Consider the following 22,296-nt stretch of genomic DNA (forward strand, 5'->3'; position numbering starts at 1 on the left):
TTAGTTTTAGTAATAAGTTTTCAGTGGCATTACAATAATTCAATTGTCATAGACTCTCTATCACCTACAGTAGAAATGTTACTAATTCCTCTTGCGACCTGATTTCACCATTAGCATCCAAATTGAGCCCCGAAAAATATAAAAATATTATTTGTTGGGTAATTTATATATGATGTAGACCTAAATCTATTTAAGGGAAGGGAAAAATCATATTGCAAGTGTTTTTAACTTTTTTTCTTTTCTTTTTTATATCCTAATAATTACAAATATTTTTGAAAAGAGCAATTATTAATTCTAATGTAGCAATTAGTCGTTTATAATATATATTGTACGGCCGTTATTATTATTTTGATTATAAAATTAAGTTTATAGAAATAATTTAATAAATTTTTAATTTTTAATATTATTTTATAATACTTTAAAAATAATAGTAAATTAATTATTTTTAAATTTTTTTAATTTTTTTAAGATTTTATTAGTGGAATAATATAAAAATTAGTCTAAAATATTTATTTATTAATTCTAATGTTATATAAATTATTATTATAATTGATATTACTATTTTTTTAGAATTATAAATTATTATATAATTAAAAATTAGTTTATTAGTAAATATAATATCTAAAAATATTATTTTATATAATTAGAATTATTATCTAATTAAAAACTAATTTATTAATTAATATAGTATTAAAATATAATTAATATAAATTTTTTAAAATAATTTATAATTAATATGTTATTTTTAGAATTAGAATGAATGTTCAATTAGGAATGTAGCTTATTAATCAATAAGTTAATAAAAAAAACTATAAAATTATACATAAATTATAAAATTTATGTGTCAAAAATAGTACACATAGCAAAATAAAAATTTATATATTAAAAATTAAACACACGATGTCAAAAAAGTACTAGATTTTAGAAATTAATATATATATATGGGTGTATATTAGATTAAAAGACTAATTATGTTTAGTGGTTCTTTTCTCTTTTTCTTTACAAATTAATAGCCAGAGAGATGTATACAAAATAATATACACATTTTTTAAAATTGTACTGTGCAATTGCGTAATTGACTTTTTCTTATTGTGTGTGTTTTCAATTTATAATCGAATCTAGAGCAATTCACTTAAGGCTCCCAATATTTAAGAAGTATTTGAACTTTGAAATTAATGTGTTATAACCTTTAAAAGAAAAACATGTCAAATTTGAAAGGGGGCATATTAAATGGAGCCCCACATAATGATCAAACTCCTAAAATAAGTGGCTGAAATTGTACATATGATTAACCAAAGAAAAATAAAGGATTTAATATAGAAAATAGAATTTTTGGTGCAATAGAAAAAGCCAAATGAGAAAGCAGACTAATACAAGACAACAAATATAGTGAGCCAAAGGGCAAAATTACCCTTGAAATTTAGGGCTAATGTCAAATTTGCTCATAATTTTTGTATATATTAAATCTCTCAAGTTTTTAATTTATGGTTAATTTAACTCGTTATTTTCAATTACAGTCAATTAACTCTTAAATTTGAGTTTTTGAAGACCTTTAATCATATAAATCTACTGAGATACAACATTTAACATTACCATAAATTAATAAAAACAAAATTAAATTTAGTTAAAATCTTGTTTTGTAGAAGTTAGATGAGTAATAAGAAAATAAAAGGGAACAATTTAAGCCCAGCTGAAAAGTTCAGGGGCCAATTTGTCCCTTATTAGAGGTCACTTTGGCCGGTCACATTTTTTTATGCATTGATCCACCGGACAAAATGCCCGAAGAAGACACGTTTCCTTATGTTATTTACTTAGTTTTTAATACATTATTGTTTTCGTTTCTTTTAGGATATATTTTAATACATTATTAGCAACTCCACATGCCACATGGGGATGTTCAAATATTTTGCTTCAATTGAGATTTTGATAACTACAATTTCAAATCAATCAAATGCGTAACCAGCAAAGATTATTGACAAAATCAAGGGATTCTTTTATTGGCATCACTGAAAATCAATTCAACGTTACAAATATTGAGAGCAAGAGCATGCTATTAATTAAACTTTAGATTAATCAATGGAATATTACATTTATAATATGGAGATAATGCATAGGTGGAAAGTATAAACACTTCCTTGTAAGTACAATTTTACCTATAGCATTCAAAAGAAAACCACATACAAAAGAAGAAATTATATAAACTAAATAGAATTCTGACATAATATAAACCAAAATTTTGCATGTCTCAATCAAATTGGCAGCAAAGGGAGCGGTTTGCAACCGACTTTATTAATTAAAGTCTTTGGCACATTGTAAATTGCTAATGAAAAGATAAACCCAAGAAAATAAAATATTTATATATAAAAAAACCCTTAGCCATCCATCTCTTCCTAGGTTGTGATCGCACTAAAGCATATAATAAAAGAATTTACGAAATGAAGGATAAGATTGATCATATATTCCTCCAATGGATAAGCATAAGAACTTTCTAATGTGGGGGTCAAAGCAATATTTATATCCATAGGAACTCTATGCATATTCATTTTTCCTTCCCTTTGAGGGTTATCAAAAGGTTCCCTTTGGCCTATATGTGCCCAAGTGTCCAGTTCAGTGTATTGCCCAGTTTCAAGAAAATGTGATTTTAGGGCTGGGTTCATATAGGAAATTAAACAGATAAAATTCAAGTGAAAAAAAAAAAAAAAGAGAAAGATCTTCTGTTTGAGATGTATGTTTTAAAGGGTTCATATCATGTGGCATTAATGTGTAAGATTGTGGGAAATTAAAGCACTAGTGGAAGAAGTTAGGACTATAATCTATTAGATACCAAAGAAAAAACAGATTGTGGGGAGCCATACCATGGACATGAAGCTATTTATGATGTTAGCCAACTGCCCATCAAACAAAAATTAAAAAAATGTATTATTTCCGGATACATTTTATCATAAATGCAACCTCATACATTTGGTAATAAAACTATGCATCTCGTTATATATTAAGCAGTCATCGGTGATAAAAGCACCATGGAATGGAATGGATGAAATCCCTTGGGAACAAAAAGAAATCAAATGGTAAATGTTGTGCGAGAGTAAAGCGGACCGGTTTTTGTGACAAACACCAGATCCTGTCACTTGGTATCACATGAAAATAAATTATATATAATAAATCATAGTCAAAGAGAAGTGGCACTTAACGTAAATACAGTATCGTGCAAGGACAATCTAGTAACTCTGACACTTTCCTTTTCGCTTGACTATGAGCGGAAGAATTTATTATTAGCAGAGAGTGTCCAAAATATTTATTCGAATCTAAAACCAAAAAAAATTCAAGGAGCTAGAAATTGAGAGCAAGTCGAGAAGTAGATTTGTTTTTGACTCTACACAGTGATTCTCATTTTTATACAGTAATTACTGTCGGCGATTCAGGCGACTTCAATATATAGATACAATTTCTCTTTCATTTCAGGTGTATTTTTATCTCATGTTTGCTACTGAATTGATTTTTAATTTCTGTTATTTGTATTGTGGATTATTTTTGTTGATTAGCAATTGATCTGTAAATTAAAGCTGGAGTCTTTTTTTTTTTTTGGTTGTTTGAAGGTGTCTAATTAAGGGTTTTGATTCAGGAGTTATATATGGTTTAGTTTGGTTACAGAAAGTCAACCAAGTATCTACACATTATTATGCAGCTCTATTCGAATTGGTACAATGGCTTGATTTTGCAAAAGAAATGCGGGAACTTTTTAGGATTTAGCAGTATATTCTAAGTGTGGGATCTACTTGGACAGCAAACATAAGTTTTGCATACAAATTGTTTAAGTAATCAAATTAATCTGTCTGCAAAATTTAGTTGTCCAATTTAATTAGCTTCAGCTCAAGATACCCGTGATTTCTATTGTATCCCTATTTACTTGTATACTAGTGATGAATAAAAATGATCTTTATTTTTCCAAATATCATATCGCTGTCCAGTTATAAAATCGTGCAGCTCTTGGGCCAGCTTTGTGCTTTTTTTCTTTTTTTTTTTTTTTTTTTTGAAAAGAAAAGAAAGGAAACAGAAACTGGGAACTATAGAAGAAGGATAACAAATGTAGATTTGCAGAACTTCAGATTTCCAGTAGTTAATAATGTATTTTTGCTTCTACGATCTAGATATATGTTCAGTAAAAGAAAAAAATGATATGTAATCATTGCTTAACTTGCTGGCATCAAAACTTTACTAGGTGGTAGTTGTGATGGGAACCCATTGATCTTTTTGGTCTTTATGACTTGTTTTCAACCATCTGTTTTTTTCTTTTAATATTCTAAATAGATTTTGAAGTTAATATCTAGGATATTTTAGAACCATCTATTATTAAGTTGAATCATCTGAAGTTTCTCAACATTTGACAACTCCAAGGCAACTGCATTGTAGCTCACTTTAAATTGATTAACTTCTTTGTTTTACTTGCTATTAATAGTTCTTTATTCTTATCCAAAAATTCTTCCTGAGTTCTGTATAGGCTTTACAAATTCTTGACTCGTTTTGAGTTTTGATGGCAGTTACATATTACCATATTTGGCACTGGTGATGAAGCTGTTCAAAATCTCTTGAAGGGTAGCTGGACTTGGAAAGTGTCAGAAGTTTCTTTACTGTTTTGATTTTTTTTTGTCAGGTTCATCTTTTCTGCATCTCATTGTGGCCACCGACCTTGCCTGCGGGCAAAGTTTGTACTTGATGGGCTGTTGGCATGCATGTTTCATCTGATCTTTGTGGCATTGGGGTTATTCCCAATCCAGTCAACTTAAATGGAGAGGAACCTGAACAATATTGCAATGGAAAATTCAGAAGTAAACAAACCATTTCAATATGGTTCCAGGGAACCTGGACACGAGGGAACCTCTCCTGCACCCCAAGCATTCATGTTAGACCCTGCAAGCATCAGAAATGCTAATATGAGAATTCCTGACCTAAATGTCTCAGAGGTAAAACCTGTAAACTTCTCTATACAGACTGGTGAGGAGTTTGCTCTTGAATTTATGCGTGACCGAGTTAATCATAAGAAGCCTATCATCCCAAACACAGTGGGTGATCCCAATTATGCAACAGGTTATTTGGAACTAAAGGGCATTCTAGGCATTAGCCATACAGGGTCTGAGAGTGGGTCAGATATATCAATGCTAACCATAGTAGAGAAAGGTCAAAAAGACTTTGAAAGAACAAACTCCTCCTTTCATGAGGAGAGAGGCAACTATGAGTCCATTCAGTCAGTACCACAAAGTTCAGCAGGTTATGGAAGTCGAGGACCTCCAGTTGGTTATACCTCATCTGGAACTTCTGACAGCTTGTCACAGAAGATGAAAGTTCTCTGCAGTTTTGGTGGTAAAATTCTACCCCGCCCTAGTGATGGAAAGCTAAGGTATGTTGGAGGTGATACACGCATTATACGTATAACAAGGGACATTTCGTGGATGGAGCTTAAGCAGAAAACTTTGGCAATTTATGACCAAGCTCATGCAATCAAATATCAGCTTCCTGGAGAGGATCTTGATTCTCTGGTTTCTGTTTCGTGTGATGAGGATTTGCTGAATATGATGGAGGAATGGAATGAGGTCGAAGATAGGGGAGGATCACAAAAACTTAGAATGTTCATATTCTCTATGAGTGATTTAGATGATGCTCAATTTGGCCTGAGCAGTGTGGAGGCTGATTCTGAAATTCAGTATGTTGTTGCTGTCAATGGCATGGACATAGGATCCAGGAGAAACTCGATGCTGCATGGTTTGGCAAGCTCATCAGGAAATAATTTAGACGAGTTAGATAGACTAAACCTTGACAAGGAGACAAGTAGAGTGGCTACTGTTTCTGTTGGAGTCAGTACTTTGCCGTCGACTGCTCAACCAGTTATTCGAAGTTCCTCCAATGCATATGAAACCCACACACCATATTATCAAGGCCATTTGATGGATCATAGGGAAACTCAGCAGTTCCTGTTACGAAATCACCACGATTCTTTTCACCACTCCCCTTTTGAAGAAACTCCCCATTCAATTCTAATGAATCAACAAGGAGGTTTGAATGAAGGACAACCAAGTACTAGCTTTCAGGTGCATAATTCACAGATATTGAAAAAGGAGGAGAAGCCAAAATTTGATGCTTCCATGCAGCAAGAGATTGACCCTGAAAGAAGTCGTCCGTTGGAAAAAGTTTATCCTGTGCCAGTTGATGAAGCATCACTTGCAGTTGGACTGCAAGGAGATCTTCATTCTCTGCCCTCAAAAAATGAAGGGTGGGATCAGGAAACTGAAAAGGTCTCTTCTTCTGCTGATGCTGTTAACTCGTCTCAGGTTCCTAATTCTAGTGAAGATGGTCCATGTTCTGCATCTGATGGCACATATGGTACAGGCAACGCTGATCCTGTTTCCAATTTGATTGACTTGAGCTACCTTGAACCATCAGTGCCTCCTCAGAGAGTTTATTATTCAGAAAGAATACCTCGGGAGCAAGCCGAATTACTGAATAGGTTATCGAAGTCTGATGATTCACTTGGTCCTCAGTTGCTTAATTCAATTGCAGAATCTACTGAAAAGTTGAGTTCAAGTAATCTCGCTTCCCATGCAAAAGACTCCACATCAACTTCAAAACAATCAGCAGACACTCGTACCATCAATGATGGACTTGCCCAACTTCAGAAGTTCAAGGAGTTTGCTGATGCAGTTTCTCTGATGAATAAAAAGCCTTCTGATTCTGAAGATGTATTGGAAAGTGGGTTTAAGCATCCAGTTTCTGGTAATTTGGCTGATAAAGATTCTGTTCACAGGAATGGTATTCTTAGGGGTGACTCTGATACAGATTATACCACAGGTATTAAAGCTGAATCTGAACATCCTGCCGGGGGCAAAGTAACTTCTGTGATGCATCAGATGGATCCTGCATCTATTCATTCAGAGTCAACAAGGGCTGAGATGACAGGCAAGGATTTCACTGGTAATAACAATCTGGGTCATTCTTTGCCTTTTTCAGGGATAGAGAGCTCGGCTAAAGATATTTCTCAAGGAATACCCTCTGTTGGTGTTCCGGCCACAAAGCAGGCAGACATCACTGTAGATATTAATGACAGATTTCCTCGTGATTTTCTTTCCGAAATATTCAGTAGTGGGGTATTTGCTGAGGACCCTGGTGTTAGCACAATGCATAAAGATGGAGTTGGCGTGAGTGTGCACATGAAAAATCATGAGCCCAAGCACTGGTCATATTTTCAGAAGTTGGCACAGGAAGGATTTGTTCAAAGAGATGTTTCTCTTATTGATCAGGATAGTGTTGGCACTCCATCTGCACCTGCAAATGCTGAAGGAGATCAGAAGTCTTATCATTTTGAACCTCTAACTGATGTAATGTCAATAAGCCATGAGTATTCCCAACTCAATTTTGGTGAAGACAATAAGAAAGATTTACCAGGAGTGATAGGAGCTGATTCTGCCGTTCTTCCAGATTTTGGCCATTCACAAGTGAAGGACAGTGAAAGTATGCAGTTTGGCGCTATGATCGAAAACCTAAAATCACCAGACTCTGTATATGAGGTATCTTCTCTATATGATATTTCAACTTAAAACGCATCTCCTAGACTGTTAACTAGAGTTTGTCTCATGTTGATGCTTGTAGGGTGCAAAGTTAGAAAATAGAAATGTTGGCCTACCTCCTCTTGATCCATCTCTGGTAGATTTTGACATCAATACTTTGCAGGTATGCTCTTCTTTGATGTTAATCTGAAACCACTCTATGTTATTCTGAAACCACTTTATGTTCACTTCCCATTCTTTATGGAATTTTCAACTTTTACTGAACTATTTAAGGAAACTGATGATTCTTTTCATTGAAAATATGTATTACTCAGTTTCTTCTTTTTGGCCCACTATGATATAAATGGATGCGGTAATCCTTTTGCTGGCTTACTTTTCTCGAATCTGGTAGTTTCCGCTTAGTTCAAATTGCTTTCAACCAAAGTAACACTTCTGCTTTATTTAAATATACCTAGCAGGTAATAAAGAATGATGATCTTGAAGAGCTGAGAGAACTGGGTTCTGGTACTTTTGGGACTGTATATCATGGAAAATGGAGGGGATCTGATGTTGCCATCAAGAGGCTAAAGAAGATCTGTTTCTCTGGTCGCTCATCAGAGCAAGAGAGATTGGTATTCATTCCTGAAACCTCGACATATTCTCAATTTCTTTAATAAACTGAGTTATTTGTTACTTGCTACATATTGATTGTTTTATCATTTAATCCATCAGTATAAAAAAGCCAATTAAGGTTACAGCATTGTCATGGTTCTTTGGCTTCAGTTGAGTTTTAATGGTTCAGAGTTCAGATTAGTTCTATTTCACCTCTTCCACTTTCTCATCCTAATGATAACAAGTAATATACATTGATTTTCCGTCCTCAGACATCAGAGTTCTGGCGGGAAGCTGAAATCCTTTCAAAGCTTCACCATCCTAATGTGGTGGCATTTTATGGTGTGGTGCAAGATGGACCTGGAGGGACATTAGCGACTGTGGCAGAGTACATGGTTGATGGTTCTCTTAGGCATGTTTTGCTTAAGAAAGATAGGTAATCTTTCATTTCTTTAGTTCTTGAATCCTCAGTTTGGCATCTATTGGCTCATGCTAATGATTTCTGTATGTAGGATCTCTTAGTTCTATTCAGATAATTGTTGCAATATTAGTCATTTTGTTACAGAAACGTGACTAAGAATTTGATGTGAAAAAAAAAGGACAAGATTGTGGATTATTCCATTTCCTTCTACAGTGTGCTAGTTTGCAATTTAGTCTTGAGGTGGCTGGTTCTCTCATATCCCTCTGCTTATCTGTTCCAAACTTCCAATCTTAACTTGCAGGTATCTAGATCGTCGCAAGCGGCTTCTAATAGCTATGGATGCAGCATTTGGGATGGAGTATTTGCACTCAAAGAATATCGTGCATTTTGATTTGAAATGTGATAACTTGCTTGTAAATTTGAAAGATCCCCAGCGGCCTATTTGCAAGGTAATTTCTAGTTTAATCAAGAGAAAACTGATCCCGCTAAAATATCTGATAGTTTAAATATCTTTTTAATTCAATTGATGTCACAGGTTGGCGATTTTGGCCTGTCAAAAATTAAACGAAATACCTTGGTTTCTGGAGGTGTGCGGGGAACTCTCCCATGGATGGCACCAGAACTGCTAAATGGTAGCAGCAATAAGGTGTCAGAGAAGGTAAAGGTGTCACTTTTGCTATTAAATTTTCACATCAGACAAAGAGAAAGCTTATTTGTAGAGTTCGCAGAGATGATTCTCCTGTATATATTAATGGAGGAGTTTGCGACAACTATGATAGTAGTATCTTACATTGCTTGGTGAAATTTTCATCTCAACCTCTTGGGTTTTCTACGTTATCAATAGACTCCAGTAAAGAAAAGTTGCTAACTGTTGAAACCTTTGAGCTCTTCTGGTTACTAAATTTTAGTTACTTTACTGGTATCACTAATTGATTCTCAGGTTGACGTTTTCTCCTTTGGAATCGTCTTGTGGGAGATCCTCACGGGTGAGGAGCCATATGCCAACATGCACTACGGTGCCATCATAGGTGCGCTACCAATACTCTTATGTCTTTATCCACTCCGGTTTTCAGTCTGTCTTGGTGGTTCCAAAATGATTCTGAAACAGTTATGTGCTGGAACAAATCCTGGCACCACTTTGGGACAGCTTGTTTGATAGTTTATGTTCTCAAATTTTAAGGTGTCACTTGCATCGTCTGACAGTCACATAAACCTAACACAATCTAGTGTAGGTGCTTATTAGTTGTCCTTTCTAATGAAATAAACCTCTCCATATCAAACATAAGTTTGAACCATGTCAAGGATCAAGAGTGCTATTATAGAATGTTAGTTATTCATTCACATTTTAGCCTGAAGATTATTTACTGAGATATCCTATCGGACAACACATTGGAAAATTATCTAAAAGCCTTAATTTTCAGTGTCCAGTTAGCCTCTAGTCGTGTTGTGTGGTTGTTAATAACTTAACTAACTGGAACATGTGAAATACAGATTACTGCAGGAAAATTGACCAAGCATGAACACCTGCTGTTTATGTAATCTGGAATGGTTGTACATGCAAGTGTCTAGCTGCATAATAAGTGTGTTTATGTTTCCCTGACGTGCAGGAGGAATTGTAAATAACACATTGAGGCCAACCATTCCAAGCAATTGTGATGCTGAATGGAAAATGTTGATGGAGCAGTGCTGGGCGCCAAATCCTGCAGCCAGGCCATCCTTCACTGAAATTGCTGGTCGATTACGAGTAATGTCGATAGCTGCCGGCCAAACCAAAGGTCACCATAACAAAACATCAAAGTAATTTCAGAAAGATATCAAGAACTTAATTATTTCGGATCCTTTTTTTTCCCCTCAATATATTATATTTAGGTTTATAGTTTTCTGATTTTGTAATGGGTTCATGTTATTAAGGAAAGAATTAAAAACTTCATTATTTGGGTCTCACTATTTAAAGTTTATAATTATTCTTTTTAAAATTTATTTTTGTAATGGATTTTGATGCCTACAAAATAGCGTTTAGGTCACCATCGTTGTTTGATCAAATAAATTGAAGTCTTTTTGCTTGGTTTTTTAGTATTAAAAATATATGTAAAACGAGTACAAGATTAAGAAAGAAAAAGGAAATCTTTTATGCAAATAATGATGCAATACGTTGCCGTTGTATTTGAATGTGAAGAAAAATCAGTATGCAATGTTTGGAAAATGATGGGCCAGCAAATAGCACTAATTTGATGCAATAATTACTTTTGACAATTTGTCAATAAATAAAAGAAAAAGATAATAATTTGTACAAAAAGCAGCTGCAAGATGAGATTGAGGGATGAAAATAATATTCTTTCTTCCTGAACATAATTAAAATGTTGAAATCAAAAACCAAAATCAGTGGCATTTAAGTAAATAAGTTTCTTGCATGGAGACAATCTCGTAATTCAGCTAGCTTTCCTATAAGCTCGACTGTTGCTGCTGCTAGCAAGCACAGTTGCAAAAGATTTTTTAAAAAGGGCGAAAAAGAAAGCCATTTTTCTTTTATCATGTTTTATTCTTAAAAGAAAAATCACAATAGAAAAAGAGAGCGTGGCGATAGGTAGAACGAACGCACAAAAGCATAAATAAAGAATCAAAATTATTAAGGACGGGAGAGAGGGAAATGAAAGAAAATAAGCGCAACAAGAAAAAATGAAATCATCTAATTATTGTTTGCGTATGCACACAATTTCTCCTTTAGATACAGTAGTTTCTGCTGGTGGCTCACGCAATCCTTCTTGAATAAATACAATTTCTGCTACTTGCTTCAGGTATATATATATGTATATGTATATATAGTTGCTGATTTTCTTTTCTCTGCTTGATCTTGTAGATCATATGATGATCGAGTAATTAGGGCTATAAATTTAAAATCTGGTTTCATTGGTGCAAAAGAATTTCAAATGGTAAAGTTTTTTTCTTGACTTGCAATAGAATTTGGGAACTTGAAGATTTAGTAACTGATAAGTCAAGTTATCTATTAGGCAAAATATCACAAACAAAAGTTTCTTTCTACTGTTTTATACTGGGAGGATTTCTTATGCGTTGCATGCACTTGTCTCTTTCATTCAAAGTCCTTGCTCTGGTTTGGTACAAGACAAGATTTCTCATCTTAAATTACTTATTTTCTGTGCTCTTTCTCAGAAAGTCTTCCTCAAATTTTAACATGCTTGCATCATATTATGCTTTCAAGATTATGTACTTCTTTGTTTTGTGACTCTTGTCATGCCTTATCAAATTTAGGATTGCTGAGCTGTTGGAGATCTCTTTAAGGGCAACTAGACCTGGGAAAACGACCAATGGTCCTTTCCTGTTTTAGTACTTTGCATGTAATTTTATCTTTTCCGCATCTCATTTTAGTTGTGTCTATGATGGGTTATCTGTACTCATGATTCATGTAATCTTCATGGTGTTGGGATTAATCCCAATCAGTCTGAGTTAAATGGAGAAGAATCCAAAAAATAGTCCAATGGAGCAATCAGATGTACATAAAAAAGTTCAGTACAATGCTAGGGAACCTGGAAGAGAGAGATTCCAGCCTGCATCTCACCCAATTTTGCTGGAACCTGCAAGCAGCAGAAATACTAATATGAGACTCCCTGATCTAAATGCGCCAGAAGTTAAACCTGTACTTAATTACTCCATACAGACAGGTGAAGAGTTTGCTCTTGAATTTATGCGAGATCGAGTTAATCATAAGAAACCTCTCATCCCAAATTCTCTAGGCAATCCCAATCATGGAACAAGTTTTATGGAACTTAAAGGCGTTTTAGGAACTAGTCATATAGAGTCTGAAAATGGTTCAGATATTTCAATGCTCCATTCAGTAGAGAATGGTCCAAGAAAAGGCGAGAGAACTAATTTATCTTTGTACGAAGAAAAGAGCAACTATGAATTAGTTCATTCAGTACCACAAACTTCAGCAGAGTATGAAAGCCGAGAACTTTTACCCGGATATAGCTCCTCAATAGCCTCTGGTAGCTCGTCTACAAAGATCAAGGTTTTATGCAGCTTTGGCGGTACAATACTACCCCGTCCTAGTGATGGAAAGCTCAGGTATGTTGGTGGGGATACACGTATTATACGTATATCGAGGGATATCTCTTGGCAGGAGCTTAAGCAGAAAACTTTCGCAATTTGTAATCAACCTCATGTAATAAAATATCAGCTTCCTGGAGAGGATCTTGATGCCTTGGTTTCTGTTTCATGTGATGAAGATTTACGGAATATGATGGAGGAATGGATTGAAGTTGATGATAGGGAAGGATCACAAAAACTTAGAATGTTTCTATTCTCCATGAGCGATTTGGAGGATGCTCAGTTTGGCCTGGGCAGCATGGAGGGTGATTCCGAGGTTCAATATGTAGTTGCTATTAATGGCATGGATATGAGATCCAGAAGAAACTCAATCCTACATGGTTTGGGAAGCTCTTCAGGAAATAATTTAAATGAGCTAGATGGATTAAACATTGACAGGGAGACAAGTCGGGCAGCAACAGCCTCTGTTGGGATCAATACTTCACCTTTGACTAGCACCTTTCAATCTGCTCAACCAATTCTTCAAAATTCCTCCACTTCACATGAATCCCATCCACATTTTTATCATGGCCAGATGATGGACAATAGGGAAACTCAGCAATTCCTTGCAGACTGTCGTAATGATTCTTCTAATTACTCCGCTCCCAAAGAAATTCCTCAGTCAACCTCCCTTCATAGTCTTACAAATCAGCAAGGAGGTATGAATGCAGGACAGTCACATAGTAACTTTCAGGTGCAGAATTCACAGATGTTAGAAAAGGAGGTTAGGCCAATACCTGATGGTTCAGTTCAGCATGGCATTGACATAGGGAAAAGCCATCCCATAGAAAGGGTTTCTGCTGTTCCAGTTGATGAAATATCAGTTGCAGTTGCTGCACAAGAAGGAGCTCTCCATTCTATGCCCTCAAAAAATGAGGGAAAGCAACGGGGATCTGAAAGCATCTCATTCTCTGTTGATGCCATTGATCCAGTGCATGTTCCTAATTCTTGTGAAGATGATCAATTTTCTACATCTAGTAGTATTTTTGGTTTCGACTGTGCAGATTCTGTTTCTAATTTGATAGACTTGAGCTATGTTGAACCATCTGCACCTCCACAAAGAGTTTATTATTCTGAGAGAATACCCCGAGAACAAGCAGAGCTGATGAATAGGTTATCGAAATCTGATGATTCACTTGGTTCTCAGTTTCTTATTCCTCATTCTCGTCCTGATATCGCCGAACAGAAGTCAACTACAGCATCTGCTGAAAAATTGATCCAAAGTAATCTGCTTCCCCAAACTGAAGATCCCAGTACAACTGCAGAACCATTGCTTATAGACCCTCAACCCATCAATGGACTTGCCCAACCCCAGAAGTACATAGAGCTTGCAGCTCCAGATGATGTGAATGATAATGATTCTGTGAACAGAAATGCTGTGCTTAAGGCTGATCATGATTGTGCTGCAGGTAACCACAAAAAACCCGTTGAAGAAACAGGTGAAGCTAGATTTGGAAATCCAGCTGCACCCCAAACAACCCCTGGTATGTACCATAGAGATCCTGTTTCTGATCACCCAGGGCATAAGTTGGGTGAGATAACAGGTAAGGTTTTTGCTAGTAATGAAAATGTTGGATATTCTCTCCCATATTCTTTGACAGAGAGCTCAACTAATGATGTTTCTCAAGAAGTACCCCCTATTTTTGTTTCAGCAACGAAGCCAGGAGACATCAGCATAGATATAAATGACAGATTCCCTCGTGATTTTCTTTCCGAAATATTCTCCAGAGGGATACTTACTGAGGATAGGGCTGGTGTTAATCCATTGCACAAAGATGGAGCTGGCATGAGTGTGATCATGGAAAATCATGAGCCTAAGCACTGGTCGTATTTTCAGAAATTGGCACAGGAAGAGTTTGTTCAAAAAGATTTTTCTCTTATGGACCAGGATCATCTTGGTACCCCACCTCTAATTGCAAAATTCAAAGAAGGAGATCAGAATTCTTATCATTTTGCTCGTTTGAAAACAGAGGGAGTTTCAATGGACCAAAAGTATTCCCGTCCCAATTTTGTTGAAGGTACCAATCAAAAAGTTTTAGCAGGATTAAGAGCAGCTGACTCCACAATTCTTTCAGGCTTTGATCATTCCCATGTGAAGGGCAGTGAAAGTATGCAGTTTGGTGTTGTGATGGATAACCTAAAAACTCCTGAGCCACGCGCTGAGGTATCTCTACTCAGTAATTTGATTAAAAGCTCATTTTCTTGCCTGCTAACTGAACTTGACTTTGATGCTTTAGGGTGGGAACTTAGATAACAGGAACAGTGGCCTACCTCCTGTTGGTCTATCTGTGGTAGATTTTGACATTGATACCTTGCAGGTATGACACTTACAGATATAAGCAGATCCTTATCTGGGTACTTATCTTTTTTCATCCTTCAGCTTGAGAGTAATTACACTTGCTTTCGACCACTATAAATCAGCCTTCCTTGCTTAATTCTTTTGTTCTTTTTCTTCTTTTCTCTGTTAATGTATATCAGATTATAAAAAATGAAGATCTTGAAGAGCTGAGAGAACTAGGTTCTGGTACTTTCGGAACTGTATATCATGGCAAATGGAGAGGTTCAGATGTTGCCATTAAGAGGCTAAAGAAGATTTGCTTCACTGGTCGATCATCTGAGCAAGAGAGATTGGTAACTGTTGATCCATGTTTATATATTCCTAAAAGAAAAATAATGCTAATTGGCTAATTAGCTATTTTCTAATTCTGATCCAGGAAGTGAGTTTATTAGTCTACTTGGGCTTAAACTCAAAGTATATGAGTTATCATTAAGTCCCATCTTCCCTTTTTTCATATATTATGTTGATAGTAAATAATATATATTCTTACCATCTTCAGACCATAGAGTTTTGGCACGAAGCTGAAATCCTTTCAAAGCTTCACCATCCCAATGTGGTAGCATTTTATGGTGTGGTGCAAGATGGACCTGGGGGAACATTAGCTACTGTGACAGAGTACATGGTTGATGGTTCTCTTAGGCATGTCTTACTCAAGAAGGATAGGTAAACCATGCAATTAGATAGTCTTGAATATCTTTGGTATTCTCTTAATGTCTATTGCATTTGGAAACTTAAAAATTTATTCAAAACTACCACTACAATTTTTAATATTTTGGAAATTTAAACTTTTATTTAGATAAATGTACCGCTATTAGTTTTTCAACTTTCCAATTATTTTGGCATTTCAGATATGCTGAAGTTGTTGATCTCTCTTATTCCCTGGCTTATTTTTCTTGTGCTTAACTTGCAGGTATCTAGATCGTCGAAAGAGGCTTCTGATAGCTATGGATGCTGCATTTGGTATGGAATATTTGCACTCAAAGAATATCGTGCATTTTGATTTGAAATGTGACAACTTGCTTGTGAACTTGAAAGATCCCCAAAGACCAATCTGCAAGGTAAGTTCTAATAGTATAAGAAAAGGTAGCTTTCTCATTCAACATCTGGTAATTCTGGTCAACTAATCTAAACAAGAAGGATGTTTCAGGTTGGTGATTTTGGCCTATCAAAAATTAAGCGGAACACTTTGGTTTCTGGAGGTGTACGGGGAACTCTTCCATGGATGGCACCAGAACTGCTAAATGGTGGCAGCAACAAAGTCTCAGAAAAGGTAATGCTTTGGTTCTTTGAATTAACTTTCTACAGTGGCACAGGAACAAGATTAGTGTTTCAATTAAATTTTGCAATTTTTGCACTGAGTGGATGGAAGTATCTAATGTGTTCCATGTAATCGAGCCAATGGAGATTTCAATTTAATATCTAATTTCTTGCTTCTTCTGTTTATTTAGAAGTTCTGCTAAAGGCAGGCTAACAGAGCAGGTCTTTTAGAAAGTCCTTCATGGATCATCTATAATAAGAAAGAGAGAGATGGGAACCTGTTTTTATAGAGCTCTAGCTTTTGATAACTTGTGTTTAATTATTTAATTGATCCTCAGGTTGACGTTTTCTCCTTTGGAATTGTGTTATGGGAGATTCTCACTGGTGAGGAGCCATATGCCAACATGCACTATGGTGCAATCATAGGTGTGATTGTACTATCTTTTTTCCTTCTTCTTCTTCATGTCCATGCCTGTATCTCAAGATTCTAGTAACAATTAAAGCCAAAGATGCCAAATTGATATTCTTCTGCAGAGATCATCAGTGGGAATAATCAAAACATTTTAGAGCAAAGTAGATATCCTCTTTTACACACATGCATATATGCTCTCGTCAATGGTACTGTTTCGCAGGGGCTGATCCCAGTCACCTGTTCCATTCACATTTAATCGCCCTATTTTTTTTAAAAAAGAAGTTTGAACTCATTTCATCACTTTAATTATTCCCTGACAAATAGATGATCACCTTGATTTTATGCATATATAAAATAGAGATCCCACAATGCATCACCCAGAAGGCTGGAACAAATATGTTTGAGATCTTAATAGTGACAATTGGCTTTGATCCAACAATAAATTACAAATTTTGTGAAATCCTTAAGATGTTTAAACCATGCATATAAGTGATTCAGGGGCATGTTTGTCTGTTATGCAAAATAATGCAAATTGGAAAATTAGGCGCATTTCTCATGTGGCTAAAAACTAGTCCTCTATCAGAAATTTGATTGAATAATAAATCTATGGTGGTTATAGTATTTATAGATTACCAATGTGAAACTTAAATGCATAGGCATATTGTATAGGTGATGATGCTGGGATATTTGGAAAGAAGAAGAGATAAAATCTTAAATTTGCTGAATATTCAATTATCAGGTTGCGTAGCATATTAAAATGGAAATTAATTTTCTTTCAAGTAGGCTTTAATGTTTTGAGCCAAGAAATTGTCTACTATCTACGGACCTTAAGGGGAATCAAGTCATGACATTAGGAGTGCCATCCTTTTTCCAGTAACCTGAAATAGCTGTGTGCATAATCTAGAGCTTGTATTTCAGGTGTGAATCTCTATATGTGGGCATGCTGTAAATCTAAAGTTGTTCTCCTCATGTGCAGGTGGAATTGTAAACAACACCCTGAGACCAGCCATTCCAAATTTCTGCGATCCTGAATGGAAAAGGTTAATGGAGCAATGTTGGGCCCCTAATCCTGCGGCCAGGCCAGCCTTCACGGAAATTGCTGGTCGTTTGCGTATAATGTCAACAGCAGCTAGCCAAAACAAAGGACAGGGTCACAAGGCATCAAAGTAAAAGTTTAAGAGCTCCTTTTCCCCTTTCTCCATGATAACGAATTGCTGCATGATAAGTGGCTTGATTTAATTGCGCACTCCAAATATGGAACTGTATAATATTATCAGTAAACTGTCTCAGATTCAAACTAGTTGAGGTTGGTTGCGTATTATAGCTGAACAGCTATTTATTGTGATAATATGTCATTTTAGTATACTTGTATCATATTATATTAGCTGGAGGGGAAAATCAGCTTCCGCGAGCATTTTTAAAATGGAAGTTGTTCTCGCTGATTTATATGTAAATTATTTTTCGTGTAGAATGTCGACTTATCACTGGCTATGACAGTTTAAAATAGCCTTTGGTGGTTGCTGGTATTGAGATACATTTTCCAACTTAGCATGTCGGCATGACTGGCAGATTTTATTTGAATTTCGACTGTAAGACCTTATGAAGTTCATGGTTATAAAGTACATAAGGAAAGTCTAATAGACGAGTAGATTATTAATATCTGTGTTAGTGGTGCTATGCTAAAACCAAACCTGTTTTGAGTTCGTTACCCGATGAAGAAGAAGGTTCACAAAATGTAGTAGTAGTGTAATTTGCAATTGCTACGTAGAATAAAAGAATATGAAGCCCTAAGAAGAGAAATTCTGAAAAGATTCCTAGAGAACAAAGATGTATTTTCTATGACTAGGGACATTGGTGGGATTATATAATTATTTGCAAGATAATAATCCATCTTATTACTTTCTCCTCTCTAGTACTTCTCCGTTTGGCGGTACTATGGAGGTGGATTAGGAAGAAGGAACATTATGCGCTTTCCATGCAGATGCTAACATGATGGGCCTTCCTTTCCATCCAAGGAGAAGACTACCCTTATCACTTGCAAGAGTATAACCATCACAGCCATAGACAGACAGCATCATTCTAGCTTGGCTCATGCACTTCAACCCCATTACTTGAAATCCAGCTCTTCCTAATTGCCTTCTCCATTGGTCTGCCCTTTCATGCCTCTCAATCCTATCACAACCTTCATAAGCTACAATATTCCGAATCTCCTCTGCAAAGTGAAGCTTCTCTATCTTCATCCTTTGCCGGCTATTTCGTGGAAGAAGACTGGCCTCAAGGGAATCGAAAATGGCTGAATAGTAATGTAGAGATTCAAGAAATCTCCCAAGAAAAAAGGGACCATTATGGTTTGCATCTTGTTCCACCACAGTGAGCAATGTTGGACTCAGTCTCTTGATTGCTTGGAGGATTGCCTTGAGGGAGCCTCTACTCTCTTTCACAAATTTGTGCAGATGCATGATGCTATTGAAAAATAATGCTTCCCCGTCTCTCAGGTTAAGATTCTCTCTTGTTAGAAGTGATGGAGTCACTGACTCTAATATCATGTTGAACTCCAATGAGACGCCTAGCGAGCTAGCATCCTCTGCTAGTACTTTCATGCTAGCTTCAAGCTCTAACAAATTTTGATGATCATTGATTAATCCTGTAATTCTGACTTTCGGTGGTCCCTCAGGTCTAGAAGCTAGAGTTCTGATAAAAGAAGGCCACTGAAGGGTGTGATCCATTCCTAGATCAATCACATGCAATGCGTCCTTCCCTCTTGCTGCTTCACATATAGCTTCATTTGCAGCCATGAAACCAAAAGCAACGTAAGGAGTTGTTTGGTAAAGGAGTTGAAAAGCTTCCATTTTCTCTTCCCTAGTGATCAACGACACTTCTATGGCAGCATTAGCGAATGTGCCATTTGAGGTCGCATTCTGAAGGAGTGACAATCTTGATCTCAAACCCAACGCGAAGCAATAGGAAACTCTTTGCAAAGAATCACCAAAAGGGTTAACTGAAGCCCAAATTTGGGCGAGCACTGAGTTTGCCAATTGTGTGTCTCTACAGCCCACAGCTTCAGCACAAGCCAACAATAAGTGCACTAAGTGAAGGCCTCGATCTACACCATAACTAACCTCTTCCATACTAGGCACCATACCAGGACCAACAGCAGCAGAGTTTTCAATTGAGCCAGTGCTCATCTCTAAGTCACCCCCTCCTATCATCATTGGAACATCTACAAAAATATCGTTCAACATCGAAAATGTCTCCACCATCTCATCGTGTTGGAAGTGATCGAAATGATCTTGGTATTCGAGATCATCAGGTGATTGGTGGTGATCATCATGTCCGTTGTCTTGGTGATCCACATTAATGAAACTATCCACCAATTCATCCACCTCAGAAGCAGCTAAGTCATGAGGAGTGCTGGTGGCATCATCAGAAGGAGAAAGAAGTTCAAACTCATTCATTACTGTTTCTTCCCACTCTCCACTTCCTTGTTCTTGCTCCATTCGAGCTGGGCAAAACCTTCGAATGGCAAGATCATGATTGAAACTTTCGTACATGGGGAAGGAGAGCCAGCCATTCATGGCTTCCATTGATTCTTGGAGGAGGAGGTAGAGAAAGAAGAGTGAGGCAGGAGAACCTTTTTGTTTTGTGTACCTTCTGATTAAATGGGACAGTGTTTAATTAGAGCCTTTGGTGCGAGTCATATAATATAATATAATAAAATGGTGCTTCTCTTCTCTCCTTTCTAACTATGTTGAATAAGAATATTCTGACTTTTGTGTAGTTGTATTATTCAATTAAGAATATGCTGAAAATCTGTGAAGAATAATTAGCAGGCATATTTCAAGTTTCAAGTTTCATGTTTCAAATATAATGAATATATATCATAATATGAGCAGACACATGCATGCATGCAGGACAAGTCCACCAGTTCTATTTTTAATGAAGAGTTGCATAACACATTGCATGTGAGAGAGAGTGACTGCAATTTTCATTCAGCTTCTGACTAAAAATCCTATCTGGATAATAATTGGGTGTTTTTGTCTAATCATGTAATTTGCATTTGAAAAGAAATGAAGATGAGGTGAATTATTCGTTATCAGAAATGAAAACGAGCCAAAAAGGTTGAAAGAAAGGAGGAATCGTATATAAAAGAAAAAGAAAAACAAAAATGGTTTGCTAAACATAATAAAAGATAATAAAAATGAATGCGAAAGAAGAGTGAGGTTGCAACTACAACTGCAACAGCCGGTCTTAAAAAGACAAAAAAAACACCAAAGAAATGGCCGGTTAACCCAACCAAAAATGGGACCCAATCAATGACCTTCATTGTTTGTCACTTGTCACAACACTCTTTGGACGGCCAACAAACGATGAGACATATGTAATTGAAATTATTATTCATTTGTTTTAATGTGTATTTACCAATTACCTTTTGATTTATGAATAATATTTAACCCTAAGTCTTTAGCACAAATTCTATGAGTAAAAGCATAAACATTGCATTAGATTTAGTGCAAATTATAAGGTAGATTCCGGTCCTCTGTGGATTTAGGGATTCATTTAGTACCATTTTATTCGTGAAAAGATTTATGTCGGTGCGACAAACAATGACGCGCATCAGACGCAATAACTTTTTCTTTCTAAAAAAGTAATTTATGTTCATTTATTTTATAATAAATATTTATTAACTTATATTCATTAAACATAATATTGAATGTTCATTGTTTAAATATAAAATATTCATTATTTGTTAATTTAATTTTATTAAAAATATATGTACTATAATATAATTATATATATAGCTGTAGCTTGATGAATATCTATTGACTAACTAATGAATATATGTCTATAAATGATGAATGTTTATATCAATCATAAAATTCTTTCAATATGCATCACAAAAAATAAAAGCTTTCATAAATAATCAATATTTTTATTTGAAAATATTAATGAACATTATATACATAGACAATGGATATTGATAAATAATACATCAAACAAAATAAACATGAACATTAATCATAATGAATATTAAGTTCACTGATAATAAATATTTCAATACAAAGAAAATTAATTATTATAGAACATTAAATCCAATGGACATTATACATATAAAAAATGAACATTTTACTACATGTAAATGAACAAAAAATATTGATATGTATATGGTCTAATAAAATCTTTTTGACATGTGTTATTATATTCTGATACATATAATTTTAATGTGTATACTAATCATTGACATGTAAAATTCAAATTTATGTATAATTTTTAATATAATATTAATTTTTATAAATTAATTTTATTATAATTTAAAGAATTTTAAAAATAATGAAGAAGCGGAACAAAAATTCATGTATTATATACTTTAAAAGTAGAATACACCATATATCTTAGAAAGAAAATGCACCATACATGTGTTATAGACTTCATAGACCAGGATCATATATTATAACAATTGAAATTTATATGCAAATTATAAGATGGACCATTGTCTATGTAGTATTATGGATCTATGAGTCCATCCGACATTGTTTTACTTATACAAAATTTTTTGTTTTAAATTTTACACGTACGTCAAACACTAGCGTGCATCAGACATTGACGCTCGTTAGATGCTGAC

At 35.3% G+C, this 22,296-nt stretch overlaps 3 protein-coding genes across 5 annotated transcripts; 2 read left to right on the plus strand and 1 right to left on the minus strand.

Annotated features, from left to right (window-relative positions):
• The first annotated feature begins 3,278 nt into the window (after positions 1 to 3,278).
• On the plus strand, positions 3,279 to 10,501 carry LOC8272582. Of its 2 annotated transcripts, XM_002513317.4 has the most exons (9): positions 3,284 to 3,462; positions 4,539 to 7,556; positions 7,639 to 7,719; positions 8,015 to 8,167; positions 8,420 to 8,583; positions 8,870 to 9,017; positions 9,104 to 9,226; positions 9,509 to 9,596; positions 10,176 to 10,501. In XM_002513317.4, the coding sequence occupies exons 2-9, from the start codon at positions 4,785 to 4,787 to the stop codon at positions 10,367 to 10,369; spliced, it is 3,723 nt and encodes a 1,240-aa protein (XP_002513363.2). In that variant the 5' UTR covers positions 3,284 to 3,462; positions 4,539 to 4,784; the 3' UTR covers positions 10,370 to 10,501. The 2 variants fall into 2 exon arrangements, with proteins under 2 accessions (XP_048228695.1, XP_002513363.2); XM_048372738.1 differs by lacking the exons at positions 8,420 to 8,583; positions 8,870 to 9,017; positions 9,104 to 9,226; positions 9,509 to 9,596; positions 10,176 to 10,501 and adding an exon at positions 8,268 to 8,376 and having other exon boundaries at positions 3,279 to 3,462.
• Positions 10,502 to 11,028: 527 nt separating this feature from the next.
• LOC8272581 lies at positions 11,029 to 18,333 on the plus strand. 2 transcript variants are annotated; one of them, XM_025156376.2, is made up of 9 exons: positions 11,029 to 11,363; positions 11,836 to 14,833; positions 14,907 to 14,987; positions 15,148 to 15,300; positions 15,507 to 15,670; positions 15,918 to 16,065; positions 16,155 to 16,277; positions 16,603 to 16,690; positions 17,653 to 18,333. In XM_025156376.2, exons 2-9 carry the CDS (start codon positions 12,035 to 12,037, stop codon positions 17,844 to 17,846), a joined length of 3,750 nt encoding a protein of 1,249 aa, XP_025012144.1. In that variant the 5' UTR covers positions 11,029 to 11,363; positions 11,836 to 12,034; the 3' UTR covers positions 17,847 to 18,333. The 2 variants fall into 2 exon arrangements, with proteins under 2 accessions (XP_025012144.1, XP_048228694.1); XM_048372737.1 differs by having other exon boundaries at positions 12,025 to 14,833.
• A 76-nt stretch (positions 18,334 to 18,409) lies between these two features.
• LOC8268849 (GRAS family protein RAD1) lies at positions 18,410 to 20,300 on the minus strand. Its single transcript, XM_002513315.3, has one exon. It carries the CDS (start codon positions 20,258 to 20,260, stop codon positions 18,623 to 18,625), a length of 1,638 nt encoding a protein of 545 aa, XP_002513361.2. The 5' UTR covers positions 20,261 to 20,300; the 3' UTR covers positions 18,410 to 18,622.
• Between the last annotated feature and the right edge of the window lie 1,996 nt (positions 20,301 to 22,296).

This window comes from Ricinus communis, chromosome 4 (assembly GCF_019578655.1).
Source record: "Ricinus communis isolate WT05 ecotype wild-type chromosome 4, ASM1957865v1, whole genome shotgun sequence".
NCBI lineage: Eukaryota > Viridiplantae > Streptophyta > Magnoliopsida > Malpighiales > Euphorbiaceae > Ricinus > Ricinus communis.